General features: G+C 34.2%; 1 protein-coding gene across 4 annotated transcripts; it reads right to left on the bottom strand.

The window, feature by feature from the left end:
* Nucleotides 1–2,811: 2,811 nt before the first annotated feature.
* LOC756179 (coiled-coil domain-containing protein 85C) lies at nucleotides 2,812–21,530 on the bottom strand. 4 transcript variants are annotated; one of them, XM_011674055.2, is made up of 7 exons: nucleotides 21,383–21,527; nucleotides 18,912–19,669; nucleotides 13,958–14,025; nucleotides 13,323–13,400; nucleotides 12,299–12,388; nucleotides 8,548–8,652; nucleotides 2,812–8,092 (listed from the first exon to the last, which is right to left on the bottom strand). In XM_011674055.2, exons 2-7 carry the CDS (start codon nucleotides 19,519–19,521, stop codon nucleotides 7,859–7,861), a joined length of 1,185 nt encoding a protein of 394 aa, XP_011672357.1. In that variant the 5' UTR covers nucleotides 19,522–19,669; nucleotides 21,383–21,527; the 3' UTR covers nucleotides 2,812–7,858. The 4 variants fall into 4 exon arrangements, with proteins under 4 accessions (XP_011672357.1, XP_011672358.1, XP_003725571.1 ...); XM_011674056.2 differs by having other exon boundaries at nucleotides 21,387–21,527; XM_003725523.3 differs by lacking the exon at nucleotides 13,323–13,400 and having other exon boundaries at nucleotides 21,383–21,528.
* Between the last annotated feature and the right edge of the window lie 491 nt (nucleotides 21,531–22,021).

Raw genomic sequence — 22,021 nt, 5'->3', positions numbered from 1 at the left:
GGCCATCACAAGAAGTGGGTTATTGATGCAGACAAATGCTCATGTACGCTTTACAACTCTTTTCATGTATGTTATTACCAAAGAAGAAAAAAAGCCAGTCAGTCACTCAATAGTGTCTGACAGTAAGTCTAGCAAGTAAACGGTTTCCTTGCATAATTTGAATATGAGGACACTGCAGACGTTTAAATTTCACAAATAGGACATACGTGACATATTCATAATTCCTGCAAAGTTCTACAGCATTGGAGGTTGGCTGCAAAAGGGACATATTACCTTTAACAAAAGCCTATATCTTTGATAAATTTATTTGATTTATATACTAAAAGCTTCATAACACCTATTATGTAACTTACATTGCATTGCTCATACCGGTAGACCCCCATTAATTGCTCCTATGGCTTTTGTCAGGATATTGTTACAAACCGGTACTTGCCAAGTGCATACACAAACTTTGTTTTGTCCAAATAAAAAAAAACTGTGTTCTTTGTTAAAGGTAGCATGCTTGTTTCTTACTTTTAATCGTGGCTCCTTGACCATGCATTTCTCTGTTTGTCGGTTATAATCTGATACGAGTTCATATCTGTGAGACAACCTTTTTATACTCTCTTTTTAAAAAAAGATATGATGTTCTATTTCTATGTTTACCTAGGTATACTTGGTTCATTTCGGTTGCTGGATATGTACAAAAACATGAAAGTTAGTATGTACCTTTACTAGTTTATACTGGATCTTATACTGAGGAAGCCGTTATGTTATGTGCTTCTTTTTGTAGCACAGAAACAATGCCATCATAGTAATTGAAGAATCACTGGTTCTATGCTGTCCACATTATCAATATGACTTATGTGTATGTACATCCTGCATGGAATGGAAAAGACAGTTAAAATGTTTATTGTAATGACCCACCAATAGAGGGTGTATGCACCTAGGTGCCAAAAGGTTTCTAAGAGGATTACAGCTTCATGTGTGCTGTTAATTTGGATGAACATGCTGTAGAATGCATACTAGTGTCTGACAACAAAAGCTTAACATATACTTACATATAATTACAGGAGTCCATTGCTAGATTTTTGCTACATCTCCCTATCATTAGGTAATGGAATATTTGAGTAATGATTTGTATCATTTATCCATATAATATGACATATATTCCATGCCATCGTATTATTAAGTTTATAAGTTATGGTAAAGCTGTACTATATTTATATTCCTTTGATGTTTATTGCAAGCCATGTACAGTCATGCTTTGTGTGATTATGTAATAATGTACAGTTAAACATTATTCTTGGAGAGAGAAAGTATACCGTTATGGTGATCTTTTTTATGACTTGAATATACCTGCCATCAGGAACTTTGAAATAATCTTGAGCATTTTTTCCTTCAATTTTGTGTGTCTCAAAGAATTAAACCAAAGCACATTGACACAAAAACAGAGAGAGAAAAGATAGTGATATAGCGAGGAGGACATGGATTATAGAATGTGGTCAACGATTTAGATTGGATGGTATGAGAGGCACACTGACAATAGACCAAACAAAAAGTGGCACAGCTCCTAATGGCTAAAAAAATTTCAATCATCAATATGTTTGTCAGTGTGACTTTGGTAGGAGTGTGTGAAAGAGTTGAATATTAAATAATTGTAATGATAGATTATTGGCTGGTACTTGACTGGTATTCATCATCATTACCAGTACTACAGTTTTCCATGCAATTCCTTGGATATAAATGCATGTGTATTCTGAGAAATCTGGCCTGCCATATTGCATTACAACACAGTGTAAAGGGTATATAGCAAGTTTTAGGCACAAGCTTTGAAACTGGTTCAAAGTTCCCCCCTTTTATAGTTAATACTGGTACTTGAAATAATTTATATATGCACATTAAAATGAATCTGTGTAAGACTGCAATTCTTTCAAAAGTATCACAATCTGCAGTGCCTTAAAATCTAGGAACCTTTAAATAAATTACCGTCCAAAAGTTAGAGTATGAAATGTCTTTTGTGACAATAAAAATATGAATTCAAGAACATATTTTTTTAGAAAAATCACATAGTACAATATTCACATTATTGTATGTGCCACCCACACCACAGAAGGGATCAATCAAATAGTTTTTCTTAGTCCTTGAACTTTTAAAATAATGCTTATTAAACAGACAGTCAGTTGACACAGACATACAGGTTATGATAACTGGAATCCCTGCTTCCATAGATAATTGTAGATTGACACATTTTAGTGTTACTACATGTTTACTTAAATTGTGGGATGTTTGCATTGATATGCTACAATGCTCATTTTGCGATGCAGCATTAACCATGCCTGGTTGCCAAACGTCATTTACATCTTACGAGTCATATTGTTTGATTTGTATATTCATTTAAACAATGGAGGGGCACCATAGATATGAAAAGGTAAACAAACGTATGGAGTGTTCGGCATCCCATGGCCAACTTGATCTGGCTACAAGTCCAATCTTCAAGGTTAATGTCAACCTACGCAAATGGGCCTATTCGTGTAACCCATACCGGTACTCATATGATGCCATTTTTTAGTAATAGTAATATGTTCATATATATATTTATAGTAATCTAATACAATTGATTTCATGGCACTTTACATGGTATAAAGGTGGAAAATCAGCCAAACAAATACTTTTCAGGTATCAGCATCTTTGACTCAAATTAAGACTGATTTCCAATCCTTATAATATCACATCAGGTTCTTCCATCATTTTTATAGCACACACTTTGACCACATATACCACACATTCCATGTTCTAACATAAACAAATACACAACAGAATCTCACTTTGTATCATTTCCTTTTACTATTTAATGCAAGTTAAATGAAGTTAACCAGTACAACTGCATGGAGCCATACATCGAAGTACAGAGTGAGACATGATAGATAAAAGATCATATACAAAGGTTATTTAAATAAATTGTCACCACCATCATACATAAGCTCTCGATGTGTCCCCATGTTTAATTATTAAAAAAAAAAAATCACCTAGCATATATAAAGTAATAAAAGAATGTTAACTGGATTCATGAAAATCAGGGAGATTCCTGTAGACAAGCAAATCCCCATGTCTATGATTAATATTTTTTTTCATGAATGAATTAATAAAGCCCTTCATTCACATGATGTGGTAAACAGCCATGGCAAAAAATACAATACATCGATCTTAAGTGTGCTTCATTTTTGTGTATCTTTGAAAACAGAATAGTACATGTATCATATGGGCCTTTTTTTTTTACCCCCACTTACCCCACTTTTTTTAAAGGCAGTATACTTTTTGTATGTAAATCATGCCTAAACTTCAAAAGGGAAGTTCTGCCATAAGATGCCATTGCTTGGTGAAGGACACATGAGAAGATTTGTTTAATGACTTGTATTGCTGTTATAGAGAATGATGTTAATACACCCACAAAACACTCACTAGAATTCAAAGGGATTACCTTAGTGTTTCTATAGTTATGGTCACAAAATTAATAAGCATTATGAGCAAATAAATAGAAAGAGAAATCTATTTTTTGTTTAAATACTTGAATAGAAATCATACATGATAAAGAGAATACAAGTAGCAAACCAGTAATATGCTTTATATTGGTGAATACATACAATTACAAATCATAAAGTAAGCAGTATTAAATAGATTGAGGTATTTGCTCTGAAATGATTATAAAATACAAGAGAATACAAAAGACATTGCTTTTTCATTATTTCAAGAATTTTGATGAATACAGGGCATAATTTCTACAAGATGGGACTAATTATCGAGTACATTATATATCGCACTACAAAAAGATTTTAATGTTCTAGATTTTACCTAGGTGACGTAAATTTACTGACTTTCCACAAGAAAATGATTATCTTTATGCGTTCAATGAACAAGTAACCAAATGTGTAATTCATTGATTCTATATCAATTTAAGCACTTTCAGATCTCTTACTATCTTTCCAGGATACCAATAAAATCATATGAGAGATCACATCTCCTGAAGTACAAGACCAACACAAGTACATTATTAATCAAAATCAAAACAATGACCTTTGCTAAAATTTACCAATACAAAAACACACTTGCTGCATGAATTGTTAAGTGGTACACTGGGTGCCGGAGCCATTTCAGACATGCTCCAATCACAAGGAGACATGGTATCTTTTACTTTCATTAATTTGCATTTCCAACAAAATGACACTTGATAACAGAATCAGAAGCATACAGGATGTACGGTATAATGATCACAGGTAATCTTATGGGTGAATCGTTTTTTAAGATGTCTTTTTGAACATTTTTGTTTTGTCTCACAAACCAGCAATAACAAATTAAAAAATTACATCTACCGGTAAAGAGAAATACTTGATTTTTTACACAACACGAACATAAGTATCTTTTGTAAAGGTACATCAAAGGACTTTATTGCTGACACAGAATCAGATAGTGATTTGGATTACTTGCAAGTATTACCAGATCATGTCTCTCTCAATGAGCCCCCAAAAGATATCTGACTTGTCCTTTGGAGATAATATTTGCCCAAATCGTATCTCAAAAAAGTATACAGTACAAATCAATACACATTAAACATGCAAACATTGAAGACAATAAAGATCAAACAGAATGACATTAAGAGAGAGGGGAAGAAAGAGAGAGAGAAAGAGAGAGAGAGAAAGAGAAAGAGAGAGAGAGAGAAAATGAGAGAGGAATAGAGAAAGACAGAAATAAACCTATGGTTCACCTACAAACAGCAACAATCTCTGTACACATAATACGCATGAGCAATCTTTGGTAATAGATTTTAAGACCTCAATGTGGCAATTTAAGATTGGATTAATCCAGATAAAAAATGTTTAACCTGCAATTAGCAAATAATATTGAAAGATTTTACTCCCTCGTCCTCCCCTTTGAATGAAAAAATCTATTTCAGCTTCAGATTAATTCCAGTTATCAAATCTCTTTTACACAATTTCAACATCAATACAAACCTGCATAGTTATTAGTGAGTAGTGATGAGGAAGAACCACACAGATTTAAGCCCAATACCGGTACTTCCCCTCTGACAATGAAGTTATATATTTTAATCAGTCTCTGTCTTGAACTTAGAGTAATATTATCAAGAAATAAGCACATAATCAAATATGCTCATGTGTATTGTATACATGTATGCAAGAGTATTATATCATTTCATGAGTTATAAGTAAAAGGAAATATCAATATAACACATATTTTTTCTTAAAATTTATGATTACTTTATACACATGAGTTGACTACAAAAAGAAGAAAATGTTAGAAAAAGTGGAATGCAATAATACTTTTGCACCGACATGGAAGCAACTATAAGTATCATTAGATAATGTATCCATACATGCACAAGCTCAAATTCATTCTTAAAGTTACACACACAACCAATTATTTGCTGTACTGCTAAAGAGATTGACAGCTTCACCGACTAGCTTTGCAATAAAACATTATTTCAGGATATATCTCCCCGTCTTCTTTGTTCCATTCTGAATACTTGCGTAAATCTTGAAGAAAATACTAGCAATACTGTTCATTATTCCTTTTTAATAAATGTGATATGGTAAAGATACATATAGTTGCTTCCACCTCCACATCAGCTTGTTGTCTTTACATCGCAATAGACAGGAGCTACACTGGTCAACTTACAAATAGTATTCAAATTCAGTGTATAATTTACAAAATATTTACAATGATACAAAATTTATTTACACTAAAAATCTGATGCAGAGAATGTATGTTACAAAAAACAATTCAAGTTTTAAGTCAGTGACACAATTTGCAACTGTTTTACAATTACAGGTGCTTTTCTTCATGTTTTAAAATGGTAAATATCTTTTTACTTAATCAATAATGTAAATGTAATAATGTGTATATACACAAATAATATACAAGTATATATATAGATACATAATATTGACTTTTCAATTACGGTGTGCAGCAAGATGTCTCTTAGAGACTATCTCAAATTCTCAATTCAAGACAATCTCAAATTTGGAGACTTGTGCTTTCACCGACAGTATCTGTGATGTAATCATTGAATAAAATCTTTAAATCTGATATTTTATGGTATTCAAAGATTCATTTCATACACTTGCTACACATTCAAGGGGTCTGATGACTTCTTAAACCTCTCATATGTAAACATCCCAAACATCTATTGTAAAAATAAAATAGCCCAAATAAGACATCAAGCAGGATTATATATAAAACATAAATAAAAGGTGTTGGTCAAGGTTCTACTACAATACGTCACACATTTTAGTTCTCAGTGCACTTGTACAAAACTAGTTCATCAGTTCAAAAAAAGCTTACAACTGTGAATCAGGGGAAAAAACAATCAGTGCTATAGCCCAATCATGCATCAACCATTCAAAGGAGCAACTTCGCCCTCCATTGAGATTCTTCCTTTGAGATTCCAATCTCAACTGACACAGAGCAGATAAGCATTTGAATAGATGGATGACCCTGGCTGAACAACAGCCATTCAGCTCTTAAATCCCTCAACAATGCAGAGATTATGGCCTTCCACCTCAAGGAGTGTCAAAGAATCTGGACCTAGCTAAGTGAAATATCACTGCATAATGTACAGTGTTATGGAACAAGTAAGAAGCTGTATAAAGATATTGATACCCTATTGAAATCATCAGATTCTCCAATACAAACACATTTATATGACTTAAATCCATACCTTTCCAATATAAACTACCATCATCCCAGTTTGCGGTGGGATGCTTAATTTATCATATATTTACATGTATTCTGTAGTGTATACATGTATGGTCTGGCAAAAACTGACCTATATAAAAACTATGGTAGTTGGATTCTAACTTCAACAGTGAACTTTAGCCTCACCAGAAAAGCAATCTGCATTTGCCCTAACTCTATAGTATCTACTGATATTTTATGTCTTTTAATCTACCCGGTTGAGAAATATTCAAAGTGAAATTACAACCATATGAAATAGAAATCAAGAGAAATCAGATTTGCAATTTGAATATATAAAAGCCTTTCTTCATATTTCAAATCTACATACACCTGTTGTGTTTTCCAGGCATTTCATGTTGATGTTATTCGATCCTATATCTTAAAAATATAATTTTCTCTTTCTTTTCATTTACATGATTGAGGGCATGTTCTTAAAGAAGAGCCATACAAAGTGATAACCTGGTTATACAACACTTCATTAAAAACATTATGCATTCATGTTTGAAGAGTGACTGGCATCTATGATCTGATATCTCATTCATTCTCCTTCACCATAAATAACACTATAATTAATACTTGATGGTTTTTATTACAACAAATAAAGATCATGCAGTAGTTTCCTTAAATACACTTCTCACTGTTGTAGAATCATGACCGATTCTTTCATTGGGTGCATTTATCATATAAATATGTTTATCAATTACATGAAATTAATACACAGCATTTAGTTTATTCCATTTAGATGTAAAACTTCCACATTCATCTGCTGAGAGTAGACATGGAAGGTCTTGTCACCAGGCCAGGCAGGCCACATACCCCTTAACAGCCATTACTACAACTTCTGACTTGATAGTTGACAGTACTGCTAGTAGATCACAGTAAGAATACAGAATGTTGTGACAAGATTCAGGTGTACTGTATTAACCAGTCAGTCTGACTCGGAGGGATGACAGTACTGTTAGGGGACCAGAGCAGAGTATGGCAAGGGGGGGGGGGGGGGGGGGGCACTGACTGAATACTTTTTCTTTCCAGACAGCCTCATCTACCTCATCTATATGGAGGTTTTCTATAGCCGGTATCTTGAAGGATGACAGTACTATTAAGAGTACCAGATTGGGGCTGACGGAAACTAGATACCCTTCCTTTCAAGACTGCCTGTACTACCGCTACTGTATGGAGGAGTGCTGTAACCAGCAGGTTTAGCTGGAGGGTTGACAGTACTGTTAGAGTACCTGGTCGGAGCTTGGGGGCGCTGTGATTGGTTACTGCCACTGCCGTTGCTACTACCGTTAGTGCCGTTGGTGCCATTAGGGCCAGTTCCATTGGGGTTGTTTGGGTTGTCTCCTAATTTACGCCACACCACCTACAATGTAAAAACCAATGGAATAGTAATAACATTACTGAATGATTCCATGCACTTCCATGTAAGCACGTAGAAAAGCAATGCAACACCATAAATTGAAAAGATTCATCAACAAACAGACACAAAAATATACAAATGAAAAATACTCAACACAAAGAGTTTTTGTTTTTGTTTGAATGAGCAGTGGCTCATCAACTAAAACTCCTTTCTTAAAAATATTAATTTCCAATTCATATTATACTGGACAGAAATTAAATGGAACAGGATGCAGAAAAGGAAGTGATATGAAAAGAATACATTTTACGAGGGTGCAGAAACTGAAACACTTATGCATAACAGTTGAAGACAAAATACTCTATAAATGGCAGAGTCCAGTGGTATAATTCAATGATGGGGAATTTTCTTGAAAAGCATGGAGTTGTCCATGATAATGACTGCATGTATTATACACTCACGTTACACATCTCCCTGACAATAGCTTTCTCATTGGTGTTCATATGGTCATTCTCAAGGTGGTTTGGTGTTGTGTCTCGCTCCAACATGTCATGAACCTCCAATACCTGCAAAGAAAATACAAAACAGATTTATATATTATTAGTACGAATTTATTCAAATACCGGTACATGTATATGTATGTCAATAACAAATTGTGAATACCATAAAAAAAAGCACTTGACAAGGATTCAACAAGAAACAAAAATTATCACATGATCGCTCACAAAAGAAGTATTCACACAACTCATTAGATCTCCAAATTGGATCAGAGAGCTGTCAAATACTGTTTGATATTTGGAAATCGCTTGTTTCCATAAACGAATTAATCTACAGCTCCATTTTGGCAAATTTACACAAGACATTTTAACTACGCTGTAGTGCTGTACATTAAAGAGTCGCAATCAAATAATTAAAGATTCATGAATGTATTGTTATATTTTCTACATTTCAAATGTCCTCAGAATGAAAAAAATAGCACAAACCCACAAAAATTATTTCAGAGGTTGTATTTTTAAAATACATTATACAAGCATGTTAGCACTATACTCCTATCAACATCCATTTGCCACAATATAATCCTGTAAATGCAGGTGTGTTAATTACATTGCATATCAGTTGTTGAAGAAGAAAAAAACATTCAAAAAGTTAACTTGCATGAACAGAAAATGGTGAACTAAATACAACAGTTCACATTTGATTTATCTTTAAAATCTGAATGAAAGACTGGCATACCAGTACCATGAATCTGCATTACAGTCTAATTGCAGTTTAACAGGGCTAATCAGTCAATTATATGGCATGTAGCGATAACAACCCAGGGTAGATTTGTTTTATCCAAACAGAATTCCAAGCTATGACTTGACACTGGCCTACATGTACTGCATAAGGACTTGTGTTTTGGGCAAGCTCTTGAGTCAAGGCCAACAACACACATCAACGTGCTTCTTTATTTATCACAGAAATTTCAATTGTATGTCTGGTCTGAGGAGAGTATTCACCAAACTTTACAAATACAATAACACTGTAATCAAGCCAATCTACAATACTGGTGACTTTCTGTAGTAAAAGGTTGATCAAAATTAGTTCCATAAACTCTGCATTCCAGCTTGACAATAAAATGTCTGTACATAGAAATTACAATACCATGCCTGACCTCCTATGGTTAACAACAAAATATGACCATACAGCTGATTTTATTTTTTCTCACAGTGGAATTGGATTTGGATGAATGCATTTGTAATTTACATGTAGTTTTACAATTTAATTTCTACTCCTTTTCCTCACACCAAAGAGTTATTGTACTAGATTTGAAAGATCAGTATCAACAATTTCTATACTCGTGTCTAAAATCTAGAGTGCTTCATTATTGCATTATAATCAGCAGTTTGAGACATAACTTACAATTTCTATAAAAAAATGACCTGAAATTCTTGTCCAAATAAAAGTGAAGGACATACTTGAAAACAAATTGGAAGTGTTGCATGATTTATGCCTACATGTATTTGTACCGATTATTAATTTGGGAGGATAACCTACATACTGTAATGTACAGGTACATGCACCTGAAAATGTGATGTTTTCTTTCACCCCTCATTCACCCTTTTCCTAAAGAATCATTATGTGCATTAAAAATGTGTTATTTCCTCCTCATCTTTGTTCTTCACCTCCTTGTTGATTTTCTTCTCCATGTTCTTGCTGCTCTTCTTCTCCTCCCCCTCCTCCTCCTTTTTCTTCTTATTTTGTTACTTCTTTTTATCCTTCTCCTCCTCCTTCTTTTCTTCTTCACCTTCTTTTTTCACTACTCCATGTTTTTTATTAGTAAAACTACATGTGTGTATGTACATGTACAGTACATGTATTATGGATGACATTTACTGAAAAATGTAAAGAATGTTGAATGAAGGCAACTGTTACAAACAATTCTCTTGGTTACATATGACAGACACTTGTGTATTCTTATCATTATTTTGTGAGACAGGTGTAATGTCATTACCAATATCACTGGCTAAGGTAAATATACTAATGTTATCTAACATACATGTACTTGCTAACCTCTGCACCACTCTGATATGGTTATGCAAGGCTCAACCAGGCTATCAGGCGCCTGGGACACATGGGCATCCAAGATTTCATTCAGGACCCCCTCCCCAAAAGGTTTGGGTGGGATCCTGGTTTATGTATAAAATACAGGTAGATGCCAGGGTAACATTCCTCCCAAGTGACTGGAACATACATGTATGCTGGTATTCATGTTAAGAGATGGTTCACAATTATATTTTGCAACCTACACTGTACTAATTTATATCTGGCTAGCTATAAATCAAAAGTAATTACAATACTGAGTTAATTACAACGACATGTACAAGGCAAATACTTTATACGTCTTATTCAAGATACAATCTTTTGTGTATAAAAACTCTGCATAATTACGTTCCCTGTTCCGTTCATCTAATCACAGAAGAATCAATACATATATTTTGATGTCAACATATTGACTTATCAGTTTATCGGGTAAATATTGTGGGCAGAGTATATTGTTTTGCCACTATCTATAATTGAATAGTTAGTTTCATGCATCCTAGCCCAAACTGCTCTAATATTTACTCAAATTACCAAAGCATCCATACTCAATACTTTGTGGGTTGATGTACTTATTGTAAAGAGATGTTACTGTATCCTCCTACCCCCATGCGGTCTACACTGTATTACTGATCAACATTTGTACACAAAACACAAAACGGTAATGACTAGATGTACAAATTTGAGTTTGATTTCTTTTCTCCCCCATTTATCACAGAATTATAGAAAATTAACGCCACTTTGCAGAAAGTGATCATACATCTACCGGTACAAGTACCGGTTCACTGTCTGTATGTATACTGTTTGTTAATATCAAGAAAAGAGGGAAAAGATAAAACCTTCAAACCCTTTTCCCTTTTCATAACATTGCTATTCTCATCATTCTTTTAATGTGGAAAACTCCACCAATATCTTATCATCAAGAAATAATTGACATTCCACATTGCTGTGTGGAAGGTACTATCCATTATGATGATCACACTTTAGATCTGTCTACATGTAATCACACTGATTGCAGCCAAGCAGCGAGTGAGTCATCTTAATTATGCAAGTATCTTGAGGCATGTTATGAATAGAGTAATTAGATCAGTAGACTGAATGAACAGATTACTCCCTCATGACAATGGCAGAAGAAAGCACACACTTGACTTGATCTTGACTGCCTTAAAACACAGACGACCATCTGCTCAATAACATTCGCATCCATTCGGTAGGTTTGTCATTTGCATTGGTATTATTACCAGTACTGGTTTGCACAGGTTAACACTAAATTTGTAGCAAGTACATGTATGTGAACATACATACAGTATGTGCATATTCAGAGCATTCTTTGAACCCCAAGTACGGTACTACATATTTAAAGTGTTTGTAATTGAAAGGCATCGGCACTGAATTTTCATGCTTGAATAGATGACGCAAATATTGAAGCCATAAAACAAACATGAGAAAATGGTAAAAAATTTGTTGTTAAAGACGAAAAAGATGAACAAACAAACACCAAAACCACTACATGTATGTGGCAATAACACTAGCTGTACATTACACTGATTAACGCACACACTGCTTTTATTTTATACACAAAGCTCAGATGAGAGATTAGATGTCAGGGAGGGTGAATGAATGTAACCATACCTTGAGTGCATTCACTATAGCTTTGGGTGAGTTAGGAGCCCTGTTACCATTCTCTATGCTCGAACCATAATTCCTGGATGAGTATGATGACTGCAAATGCGACAAAAAGAAAAAAAGAGAGATGAAACATGAGCTTAAGTGATGTTACAGTCTGTGATCCCTGGTGTATTGCTTTCTAGTATTTTGTTCCTTAAAGATACTATGTCCCTTTTGCAGCCAACATCAAATTCTGTAGAACTTTGCAGGAATATGTCATACATCCTGTATATGTCCTATCTGTGAAATTTAAATGTAAGCAGTGTCCTTTTAAACATGCACTTTAAAATTCTTTACAATCAAAACACTTAAGCTATAAATGTAGGGCTCAACACTACACTATAATTTTACATACTAGGGGCTGTGACAACAAAATAAATTTCAAATGTTTGGGACACTGAGATAATAAAAACAAAACGCTTGTGCTTGTGCTTGTGCTTGTGCTCATACCATTACTTGTTTAAAAATGAAATCTGTAGGTACATGTACATTTAAGTTGTTACCTTTCCGCCCATATTCCATCCATACAGGCAAAATAAATTAAAATAAGATTTCACCAACTATTGCACTAAAAGAAATGTAGTACGAAACCCCACCCTGATCGTCTATTTATAATTACTTCCTTACAAACTTCAGTGAAAACTCACATGTATTAGGCATTGTTTCACAAATCCCTAAGTTCTTCAATGTTTCATTGAATTTTTAAATAAAACTAACATGGCTTTCAATGGGATGTCAGCAAACTTCTGTATGATGGCTATTTTGTACATGAGATGTTGCCTGTTCTATATGATTGTTAAATAAATAAAAAGAAATCTCGAAACATGTTTTCCCTTTTACAGATAGCAGGTCTTTACTTTATTGCCCACACCAGAGAAAACTGAAATAACATAGCAAAATGTATTTATGATTAGAAAGAGCCGAGTATTAATCATTGAGACTACAGCGAGTTGAAATCCAATGACCCGTATACAAGAAATGAATTTACATGGTTTGGGTTGGAAGCGCTTGTGACATGATTGGGTGTAGGGCCATCTACCTTATCCTCTGACCCATTCCTCCTTGTCTGGAAAAAGGAAATACACAAGGAGTATGATCAAAAGAATGCAAGAATAGATGAGGCAGAACTAAATGACTGCATGGATGAACCATTATTAAACAGGAAAGAAAAGAAGTCACTTGGGGTATCATACATTGTAGGTTTGAATATAAAGGTTAAATGGAGGGTATTTAATACAATGACGGACAGTCGAGAGGGCATTAACTGTGCATTAATTCTAGTGTCTTTTTTCGTAAACAACCCATCTTGTTTTCAATCTTGCTAATGGATGCATGCAGGTACCTGTACATGTACAAGTACACTATTGCCAGTCAGAATTTCGACATCAGGACTCTGTCCCTAAAACATTGTAATCAAATTTGAATTCTTTTATCATTCTTGAAAACTTCTGAAAAATACACTGTACAACTATGTAAATCTTATTTTGCGAAAGCAATTTTTAGCAAAAGAAGAGAGAGATAAAGATAACATGTAGATAGAGACCATTTTTGGCAATTGAGATATAATAAATGCACAATGAATCAAAAATGGATGGAAAAATAAAAAAATTAATAACAAGTTACCTCTGGTTGAGAAAATTGCCTCTTTTCATCAAAAGAGCGGATTCTATCCTCTGTGAAAGGCATGTGATCTGAGAAAGGAAATGAAGATAGAAAAATGTGAGATGTCATGTCATAGACATAGTGCAGATGAAAACAAAATGATGACATACATTATATTTAAGAGTGTATACCGGTATGTAAAAGCTGTTGCACAAATATGAACACAACTAATACATAATTATACATGTATATGCTCTTGAAAAATTGATGAAAAAGGGAAAGGGGGGGGGGACTTTTAATTGCAGTTTCTTTCTACCGTGCAAAATCTTGTTTGTTTCAATATAGTATACAGGTGTATATACTGTTTATATATACCGGTATATGTACATGTATATAAAATAGCTTCATTGGTAGCTACATGTACATATATTACAAAAATGTACTTCCAAAGTTCCAATTATTTAAGGTACAAAGTTCAATTGTCAGAGAAAATATCTCTAGAATGAATAACATGTAAAGTTTGGAATGTGAAAGACTAGATTGATATTGTGTACTTTGTTTAAAATAATGACAAAGAAACTGACTAACCAAGAAGCATGTGTACATAAATAATGAGCTGGAATTACATGTCACGCACATTCCTGACACTAATTTGTCTAAATACTTACACTGTGATAATCAAGCAACAAAGGGAAAAACAATGTATGAAAGCTGTTTTGATAAAACAATAATTATTTTATATTACATCTTTGTGATGAGATTTTAAAAATGGTAAGTTTAAAACAATAGAAATGATCTTGGTACACAGTGTATACAATTATACATGTACAGTACATGTACATGTAAATGGAATAAAGAACAAAATATAATGCAGTTTCAATTTGCAAGAGGATGTTTGCAATAATGATCTACATGATGTACATGTACAGTATATGTACTGTAGTCTTGCACATTTGTTTCTATAATACACCTACATGATTCTGCAATTATTATGCAACATTTTGAGTGACAAAATAATTATTTGACATTACAGGTGTACATACTGTATACAGTGTACATGTACATGCAGATGCAGGAAAACATTTGTTGTTCTTAAATACAGTGTACATGTAGTTGTAAGCCTCTAACAGGTAGTACCGTAGCTGTAATTATCATTGTTATGTTTTTAAAACTTGATATTCTAAAAACATCATGATATTCATTACATACATGTACATGTACATGTACAAGTATATTTACAGACAATAGCTCACACAGATACAGAGTACAGTGTACATACTGCTACATGTACATGTACATGTATGTACAATGTACATTAGAATTATATTAAAGGTAAAGACCAGTATTGAAAACGCCCCAATTTCAAAAAATGAAATGGGTACAGGTGTATGCATTGTTTTATCTGTTTTTTTCTTTTCTTTTTACAAATATTACAATTTAAATTTCAAAGTTTATCATCTTTCTTGATAAATTGGCAATGACGCCATCGGTATTTCTGTGTTTCTATGGAATTCAAAGAAAATCTCTTTCTGGTACAGGAAAAAAATTAAGTCACACCTGATGGAATTTGTGATTTATCCGCATTCCCCTACATTTTGTTTGTCATGAAGGAAACTATTCAATTTACTGACAATGACAAATGTACACTGTACAGTACATTGTACAGGATTCTATTGGAATGCCAGACACAATGGAATAAATGACTATTGATCAGATTATAAGCTTGACTTCTTACTGCTTGTGACAGATTTGTAGACAGTAAAGCAGTTAAATCTACATGTAGGTACAATTATATAGGCCTACATGTACATGTACAATTCATCTCACTGTACATTACTACATAGTACAATCTACATGTACAATAGAAATATTCTTGTAACTACCAGTTACATATGTGCATGCCCACATGTCGGCATGCAGCCAACATACTGGTAAGTGTACAGTACATGTACTAAATGAATGTACTTGTTGTTCATGTAGTGTACGATACATACATGCACATGTAGATACCGGTAAATATGTTCAGTATATTGTACCATACAGTGTAAATCTACATGTATATAAATGTACATGTATGTATATTGTACATGTACATGTAGATCAATTGGTAAAAATGGCTGAGGACGCTCGCCTCAAGTCAACACCATATTTGGTCATGATCCCTGCTATTAGGCTCAGACCACTACTATCCAAACAGATTCATGACGTGAACACACAATAAAAATCCTACAGGTATCACAGTCGATCACTCTCATATACATGTACTACATTGTAGTCATATATATTGACTTTTGGTGGATATTTGGATATGTCCTAACATTGATACAAATGTTTTTGCCAGGAATTAAAGTACATTCATACAAATGTACATACATTTTTTCAACTGTCATGTCAATGATATGTACACATTGTGCCTACATGTCTATTATTTACAATAAAGCAACTTGCATGAAATGCACATCTACTGTACATGTACATCAGATACTTTTGAACTTGAACTTTATGTTTAGTGTCTGGATGATTGCATTATTTACACAATGTACAATCCACAGCTGGTTGATCTGACATATGTACATACTGTAGCCTGCATATACAGTATTTAAAGTATTCAAACCTTGAAAGTTGATTTGCAAGTACTGTACTTGTATGTCAAAAGTTCAATTTGAAATGTGAAGATAAGTTTTAACTTCTGGTAATTCAAGGAATTATTGTGCCCATTCATAAGTAGTTATCGTAATTCATATTTTTTATTTAAATCTACAAGTGGCATTGTGCAACATTTAACCAGTGAATCATTTTTTTTTTAATGAATATCAAATGACATCTAGGCTTAATGGGACAATCTGGTCCCAATAGGCAAATAATTAAGTCAAGTAGTTAACCCTCCCTTTTCCCTCCCCAAGAAGGGGGGGGGGGGGGGGGAAGGAAGAAGAAAGAGAAAGAAAACAAATCCCTTCAAGAAATGTACATGTAAAAATATAGGTGCAGTGAATATCAAATGAAATAATCCATTCTGGAAAGAAAATGTGAAATAAATTTGTTGAAAGATACTCCCAACTGGGAGAGTGATGTTCCGTGTCCTCGCCCAGCATGACCTCAGGCCAAAGGTCAAAACTACAGCCTACAGGTAGATAACTTCAATCCATCCTCCACATCTACATGTATATGTACACTGTACACACATCCCAGGCATTTCAGAAAATAACTGGTGCATAAATATATCATATTTTAGAGTAGAATTTGTTTCTTAATTTGTTGGAAAATACATTAATGGAGGTTGATCTGTTTAATGCCCCCCAAAAAACAACACTCATCCATGGAATTCATTTGTATATCTTGAACCTCTGAATTTACAGTCTTCCTAGTTTACGAAAGAGAAAAGTTGAATTGTAACACATGTAAGTTTTTGACACAGAATATGATGAGTCTACTAAGATAGTAACAGACCAAGACTGTACAGGTCGGGTCAAACTAGAAGATCACCTCCAATTTACAAATCACTCTAAAAATCTAAACATAAAGTACAATGAACTGATTTTTTTTTTTTAATTCTATAACAGTAAAACTATAAAATGCATTTTCTTTAAACTGCCGAAAATATAGACATGTGCATACATGTAAACATGTACATATACTGTACATGTACATGCTAATAAATTTCCTAGAATTCTAGTAGATATACATCATACATGTACCGGTCATAGATGTGTAGGAAAAATAAATTTATATTTACAACAAAAATCTACTGTTCCAAACTGAAACTGTTCATGGTTTCATCCTAACTATTACTTATACAGTTTGTACATGTTAAATGGTAGTACTCCTAGATTTCTGTGAGTGTTGAAGAGCTGAATGGTTCTAATAAAAATCAGATCAAAGAAGGATGATTCAATTCAAAGATAACACAAAAAATCTCCCTGGAATGCTGCATTTCAATGATCACTCACTGCAATAGAAAGGTCATCAGGAAGGCATAGTTTGTTAACAATTTGTTACTTTAATACAGGGATTAACCCTGACAATTGACAAGCAACTTTTGCTTTTGTTTTTTCCCCCATCCACATGCTAGCTTACCATGTTTACTTATTTTCCCCCTTTTGACAATTACTTGTTTGTTTGTATATTTGTTTCTTTGTGTATTCTTTTTTAATTGTATGTAAAAAATACATAAATGAAATTAAATGGGTACATGATCAATGTACATGTAGTGCTTCAGGGTAATCTTCCGAGTGGAAAGATTCACCTGAAGATGACATCAAAGGCACAATGAACATTTCAAAACAAAATGCATGTCTATTGTGAATGATTTCCAGCTGCTCACTATAGAATGTTATCAATACTTTACTTGTGTTGAGTGTTGACATGACTGCGCTACATAGCGGTAGACATGTTAGAAGAAAACACATTACAGGTAAAATATTGATAATTTGATAAATTTCTCTTTAGAGACAAATTTTGAAGAAAAAAAATGTGGAATACCATGTATGTTTTAATTTCATTACTGATACCATATATCAATCAGTTAAGCCCATGACATGTCAGCATGCTTACACACACTCACATGCCATTACTTAGGCCTAAAAAAAAAAGATTTTGTATTGCCCTTTAGGTGGCAAAACATGGGCGGTTGGTCAAAAATCTTTTTTTTTTTCCTTCTCCCTCTTTGGGCTGACATTTCTCAGTTTTGAATGCTTTAAAAAAATCTTTTTTTAAAAGCCGACCATAGATTTCAAGATTTTTGGGTCGGTCGCAAAGGGTGATACAACATCTTTTTTTTTTTTAGGCCTGACTGTCATGCATACGGTAGTTTACCAGACACAACCTACACATACACTGATGTATGTAAGTGAGTGAACTTTCACATATTTTGGTCAAACCTAAACCAAAATAGGAATGCATGGACAATACAGTATTTCATTTTAAAAAGTTTGCTTACATTTAAGGAAATATAATATATGCTAAACAATGTACTTACCATTGTTTTGCAAGGCTGAAATATCACCACCATTCCCCCACATTTTGGAAGACCCTTCTTTTGATAAATGTCCATCATTCAACACTGAGGAAGGTCCATTACTCATATTTGTCTTTTCTCTTAAATCAATTCCATTGCCTAGACTAAGGAGAGTACTCTGATTGCCAGTTCTTTCCTGGTCCAGGAGAAAGCACAGCTCTCTCAATTCAACATTCTCCTGACATAGCTTTTCTTGCCGTTCCTCCAACTCTCGTAATTTGTCCTGATACGTGGAAACTCCATTGCGCATCACGTTTGTTGTATATTGACCAAAGCGCTGCCACTCAGTTGAAACTTTTTTACCTTTCTGTCTGTCATCATCCAGAAAGCAACATAGCTCACGAAGCTCTACATTGTCTCCATGAAGTTTCTGATTTTCAATCTTGAGAGCTTGTATCTCATTTGTTTTGAGCATCAACAGATGTTCGATTTCCTTTACGCTACCCCCTTGATTAGACAGCAACTTCATTCGCTCCTTTTCACACCATCGTAAGCGTTTGACTACATCTTCCCAGCTCAACTTCTTTAACTCTTCATCTGTAGTGAACCTTGGTCCAGATTTGACTGCCATCTTTACCTCAATGTCTTGAACTTGTTGTCTCTATCTCTTATAGTTATATTGACTTCGCTGCACTCACGTTGTGTATCTTTTCTGTCATGATGAATTTTCCTCAGGCAACTTTAGGTTGGGCCTTATGGTCACTGTTTCATGCTGATATCTGCAAAAGATATGGGAAAATAAACATTACCTTTAATTTATGTCTGGGGTGTCATATTACATAGTCTAGTACATACCGGTACTGTGCATGTATAAATAGTCCTGTAAAGCATAAAGGACCAATACTAATACAACAAAATCCTGTCTGAATGAGTCTTGATTACTAAGTACCAACCTTCTGCACATAATTCACTATAATTAATAAAGTTATGTGCCATCTCGTAAAAATTACAAAAAAGGAAATAAAGTGTTCCAATTCTGTTTCAGTAAATTGTACCAGATCTTCATATCTTTTTTCTCTTTTTATTTATTATTTTATATTTAATGTAAGGCAGGAACACGCACAGCAGAATTAGATCTATAACTAAATTTAGCGAACTCCTTTTTTATAATAAGTTAAATCGCTATTATCGTAAAAGTAAGTATCAAATTGGTTACCCTACTCCCTAGGCTATTTACAAAAATAAAAACAGCCATTTTCGTTTCCAGGAAAACCAACACCGAAACTCTCATGAGAGGTCAATGTTTTATGTGATGTAAATCGCATGTTAACTCATTATCATCAAATACACATGGAAGATGGAACTTCTGGAAGGTAAGCAAATCACTGCACTATCACTTGACACTTCCTGTACCAAATTTAACATATTTTGTTAAATTCTCGACTAATTTGAAAGAGCTTTGACCTTTGTAGTATTGTACGAGTAGAAAGTAGAGTCCACTCTGAAAGGTAGACAGAAATGGGTGATTATCTATGCATTTTACGGTTCAAAACTTGAAAACATGGCCACCTTTTGATGCTGAAGCCGAGGTTTTAGCATGCTAACTCTAGTTTTAATTTTATCTTTATAAATTAATATAATTAACATCTAGATCTAGGTCTAGAGGTCTAGTTAGACATAAGGATTAGATCTAGTCTAGCCTAATAATACCAGATCAAGCATTGGAAGAATATCAGTAGGGGCGCTGGTCCAAGAATAAGGATCGTCTTCATAAACAAGGATCGTCTTCGTAAACACGGACCGATGCGTCCTCAAAAATAAGGACCGTCTGCATTTGTGCAGACGTTTCAGATCGGCACATTGGCGATGCAAAAAACGGATTCTGCAATGATTTTCTTGATGCATTTTACATTGACATTGTACAGAGACATTCACATTTTTAGCAATAAATCCTTGGGAAGACGGACAACCCATAAACGTAGACAGTGAACTAGGGTTATTTTCCCCCGGGGAATCCATTTTTGGCATCGTCCTCAAAAATGCAGACAACCCTTATTTTTGAGGACGCATTTTGTCCTCGTTTATGAGGATATCCTTGCAAAATGAGGACGATCCTCATTCTCGGACCAGCGCCCCTACTGAATATAGACCTAGGCCTAGAATCTAGAACGTCTACTACAAAATTCATGCCAATTTCAAGTAAAATCTTTGGTGCACTTTACATTGGGTTCCTATCACATAGACCCTAGTCTACACTGTCATTACACGAGCACCATGCACCAAGCACTCTCCTTTCAACAGCCCGACTCAGCCGCTTCACTCGCCAGATTTTCGGCCACTCAGTGAGTCTCAGCACTGCTGAGCGCAACGGATTGCCATATTTTGAAATCTTAAGTTTGTAGCGCTAGATTCCAACATTGAAATAAAGATCGAAATACCCATTTAATCCAAGCAGAAAACAGTACATAAAAAGAAATAACATATTTACTCACGTACGTGGTAATCAGATGAAAATGGAAACAGAAAGGTTTACAATTCAACGATGAAGTTTGTAGACCTCCAACGCGATCTAAATTATAAAACACGTCAAAGTCGTAGTAGTAAACATGGCCGCATCTTGACCTGTGACCTCAATCATTTAACTGTACCTGTCGTGCTATCACTACAACACACTCCCTCTGTTCAATTTTTTGTCTTGTTGGTTTTTTCCAATTTTGTTCCTTGAATTACATTTTTTAAAGAAAATAATCATTGGTACGAAATGAAATAAAAATATTTATCCTAAAAATAGAGTTTTGTATTTCTTGTGAATAAGGAAATCATATAAGAAAGAATATGTAAACTGTTTAAAGAATATGTACATTCGTTCAAAGTAATGCTAAAAAGTTTCATTGTCGGGGGTCTAGCTCTGTGTACTCCGAAACCGCAAAACCGGAATTGATAGTGGCGCGTGGTATCTCCTCAATCCAACATTCCTTTAGACTGATGAGTATGCTTCAACCTTCTGTTATGTGTAAACATACGGAATTTTAACGGAACACAGAACATCAACATATTTTTTTTGGGGTGGTTCCTGAAGCCAATAGGCATGACGTAACATACCGGTACCATTATTAGCGGTATCCAGTCAT

This window comes from Strongylocentrotus purpuratus, unplaced genomic scaffold, assembly GCF_000002235.5.
Source record: "Strongylocentrotus purpuratus isolate Spur 01 unplaced genomic scaffold, Spur_5.0 spur5_scaffold_5, whole genome shotgun sequence".
Taxonomy (NCBI): Eukaryota; Metazoa; Echinodermata; class Echinoidea; order Camarodonta; family Strongylocentrotidae; genus Strongylocentrotus; species Strongylocentrotus purpuratus.
The sequence above is the reverse complement of the archived record's forward strand: the minus strand, read 5'-3'. Positions and strand labels throughout refer to the sequence as shown.

What these genes read in the sequence shown, in the direction of transcription:
- LOC756179 (XM_011674055.2), bottom strand. Translation starts at nt 19,521, where the DNA reads ATGGCAGTCAAATCTGGACCAAGGTTCACTACAGATGAAGAGTTAAAG. An exon ending in TTCAGCCTTGCAAAACAATG is followed by an intron (nt 14,026 to 18,911) that starts GTAAGTACATTG and finishes TTCCTTTCTCAG; the next exon opens with ATCACATGCCTTTCACAGAG. An exon ending in TTGTCAGGGAGATGTGTAAC is followed by an intron (nt 8,093 to 8,547) that starts GTGAGTGTATAA and finishes TTTACATTGTAG; the next exon opens with GTGGTGTGGCGTAAATTAGG.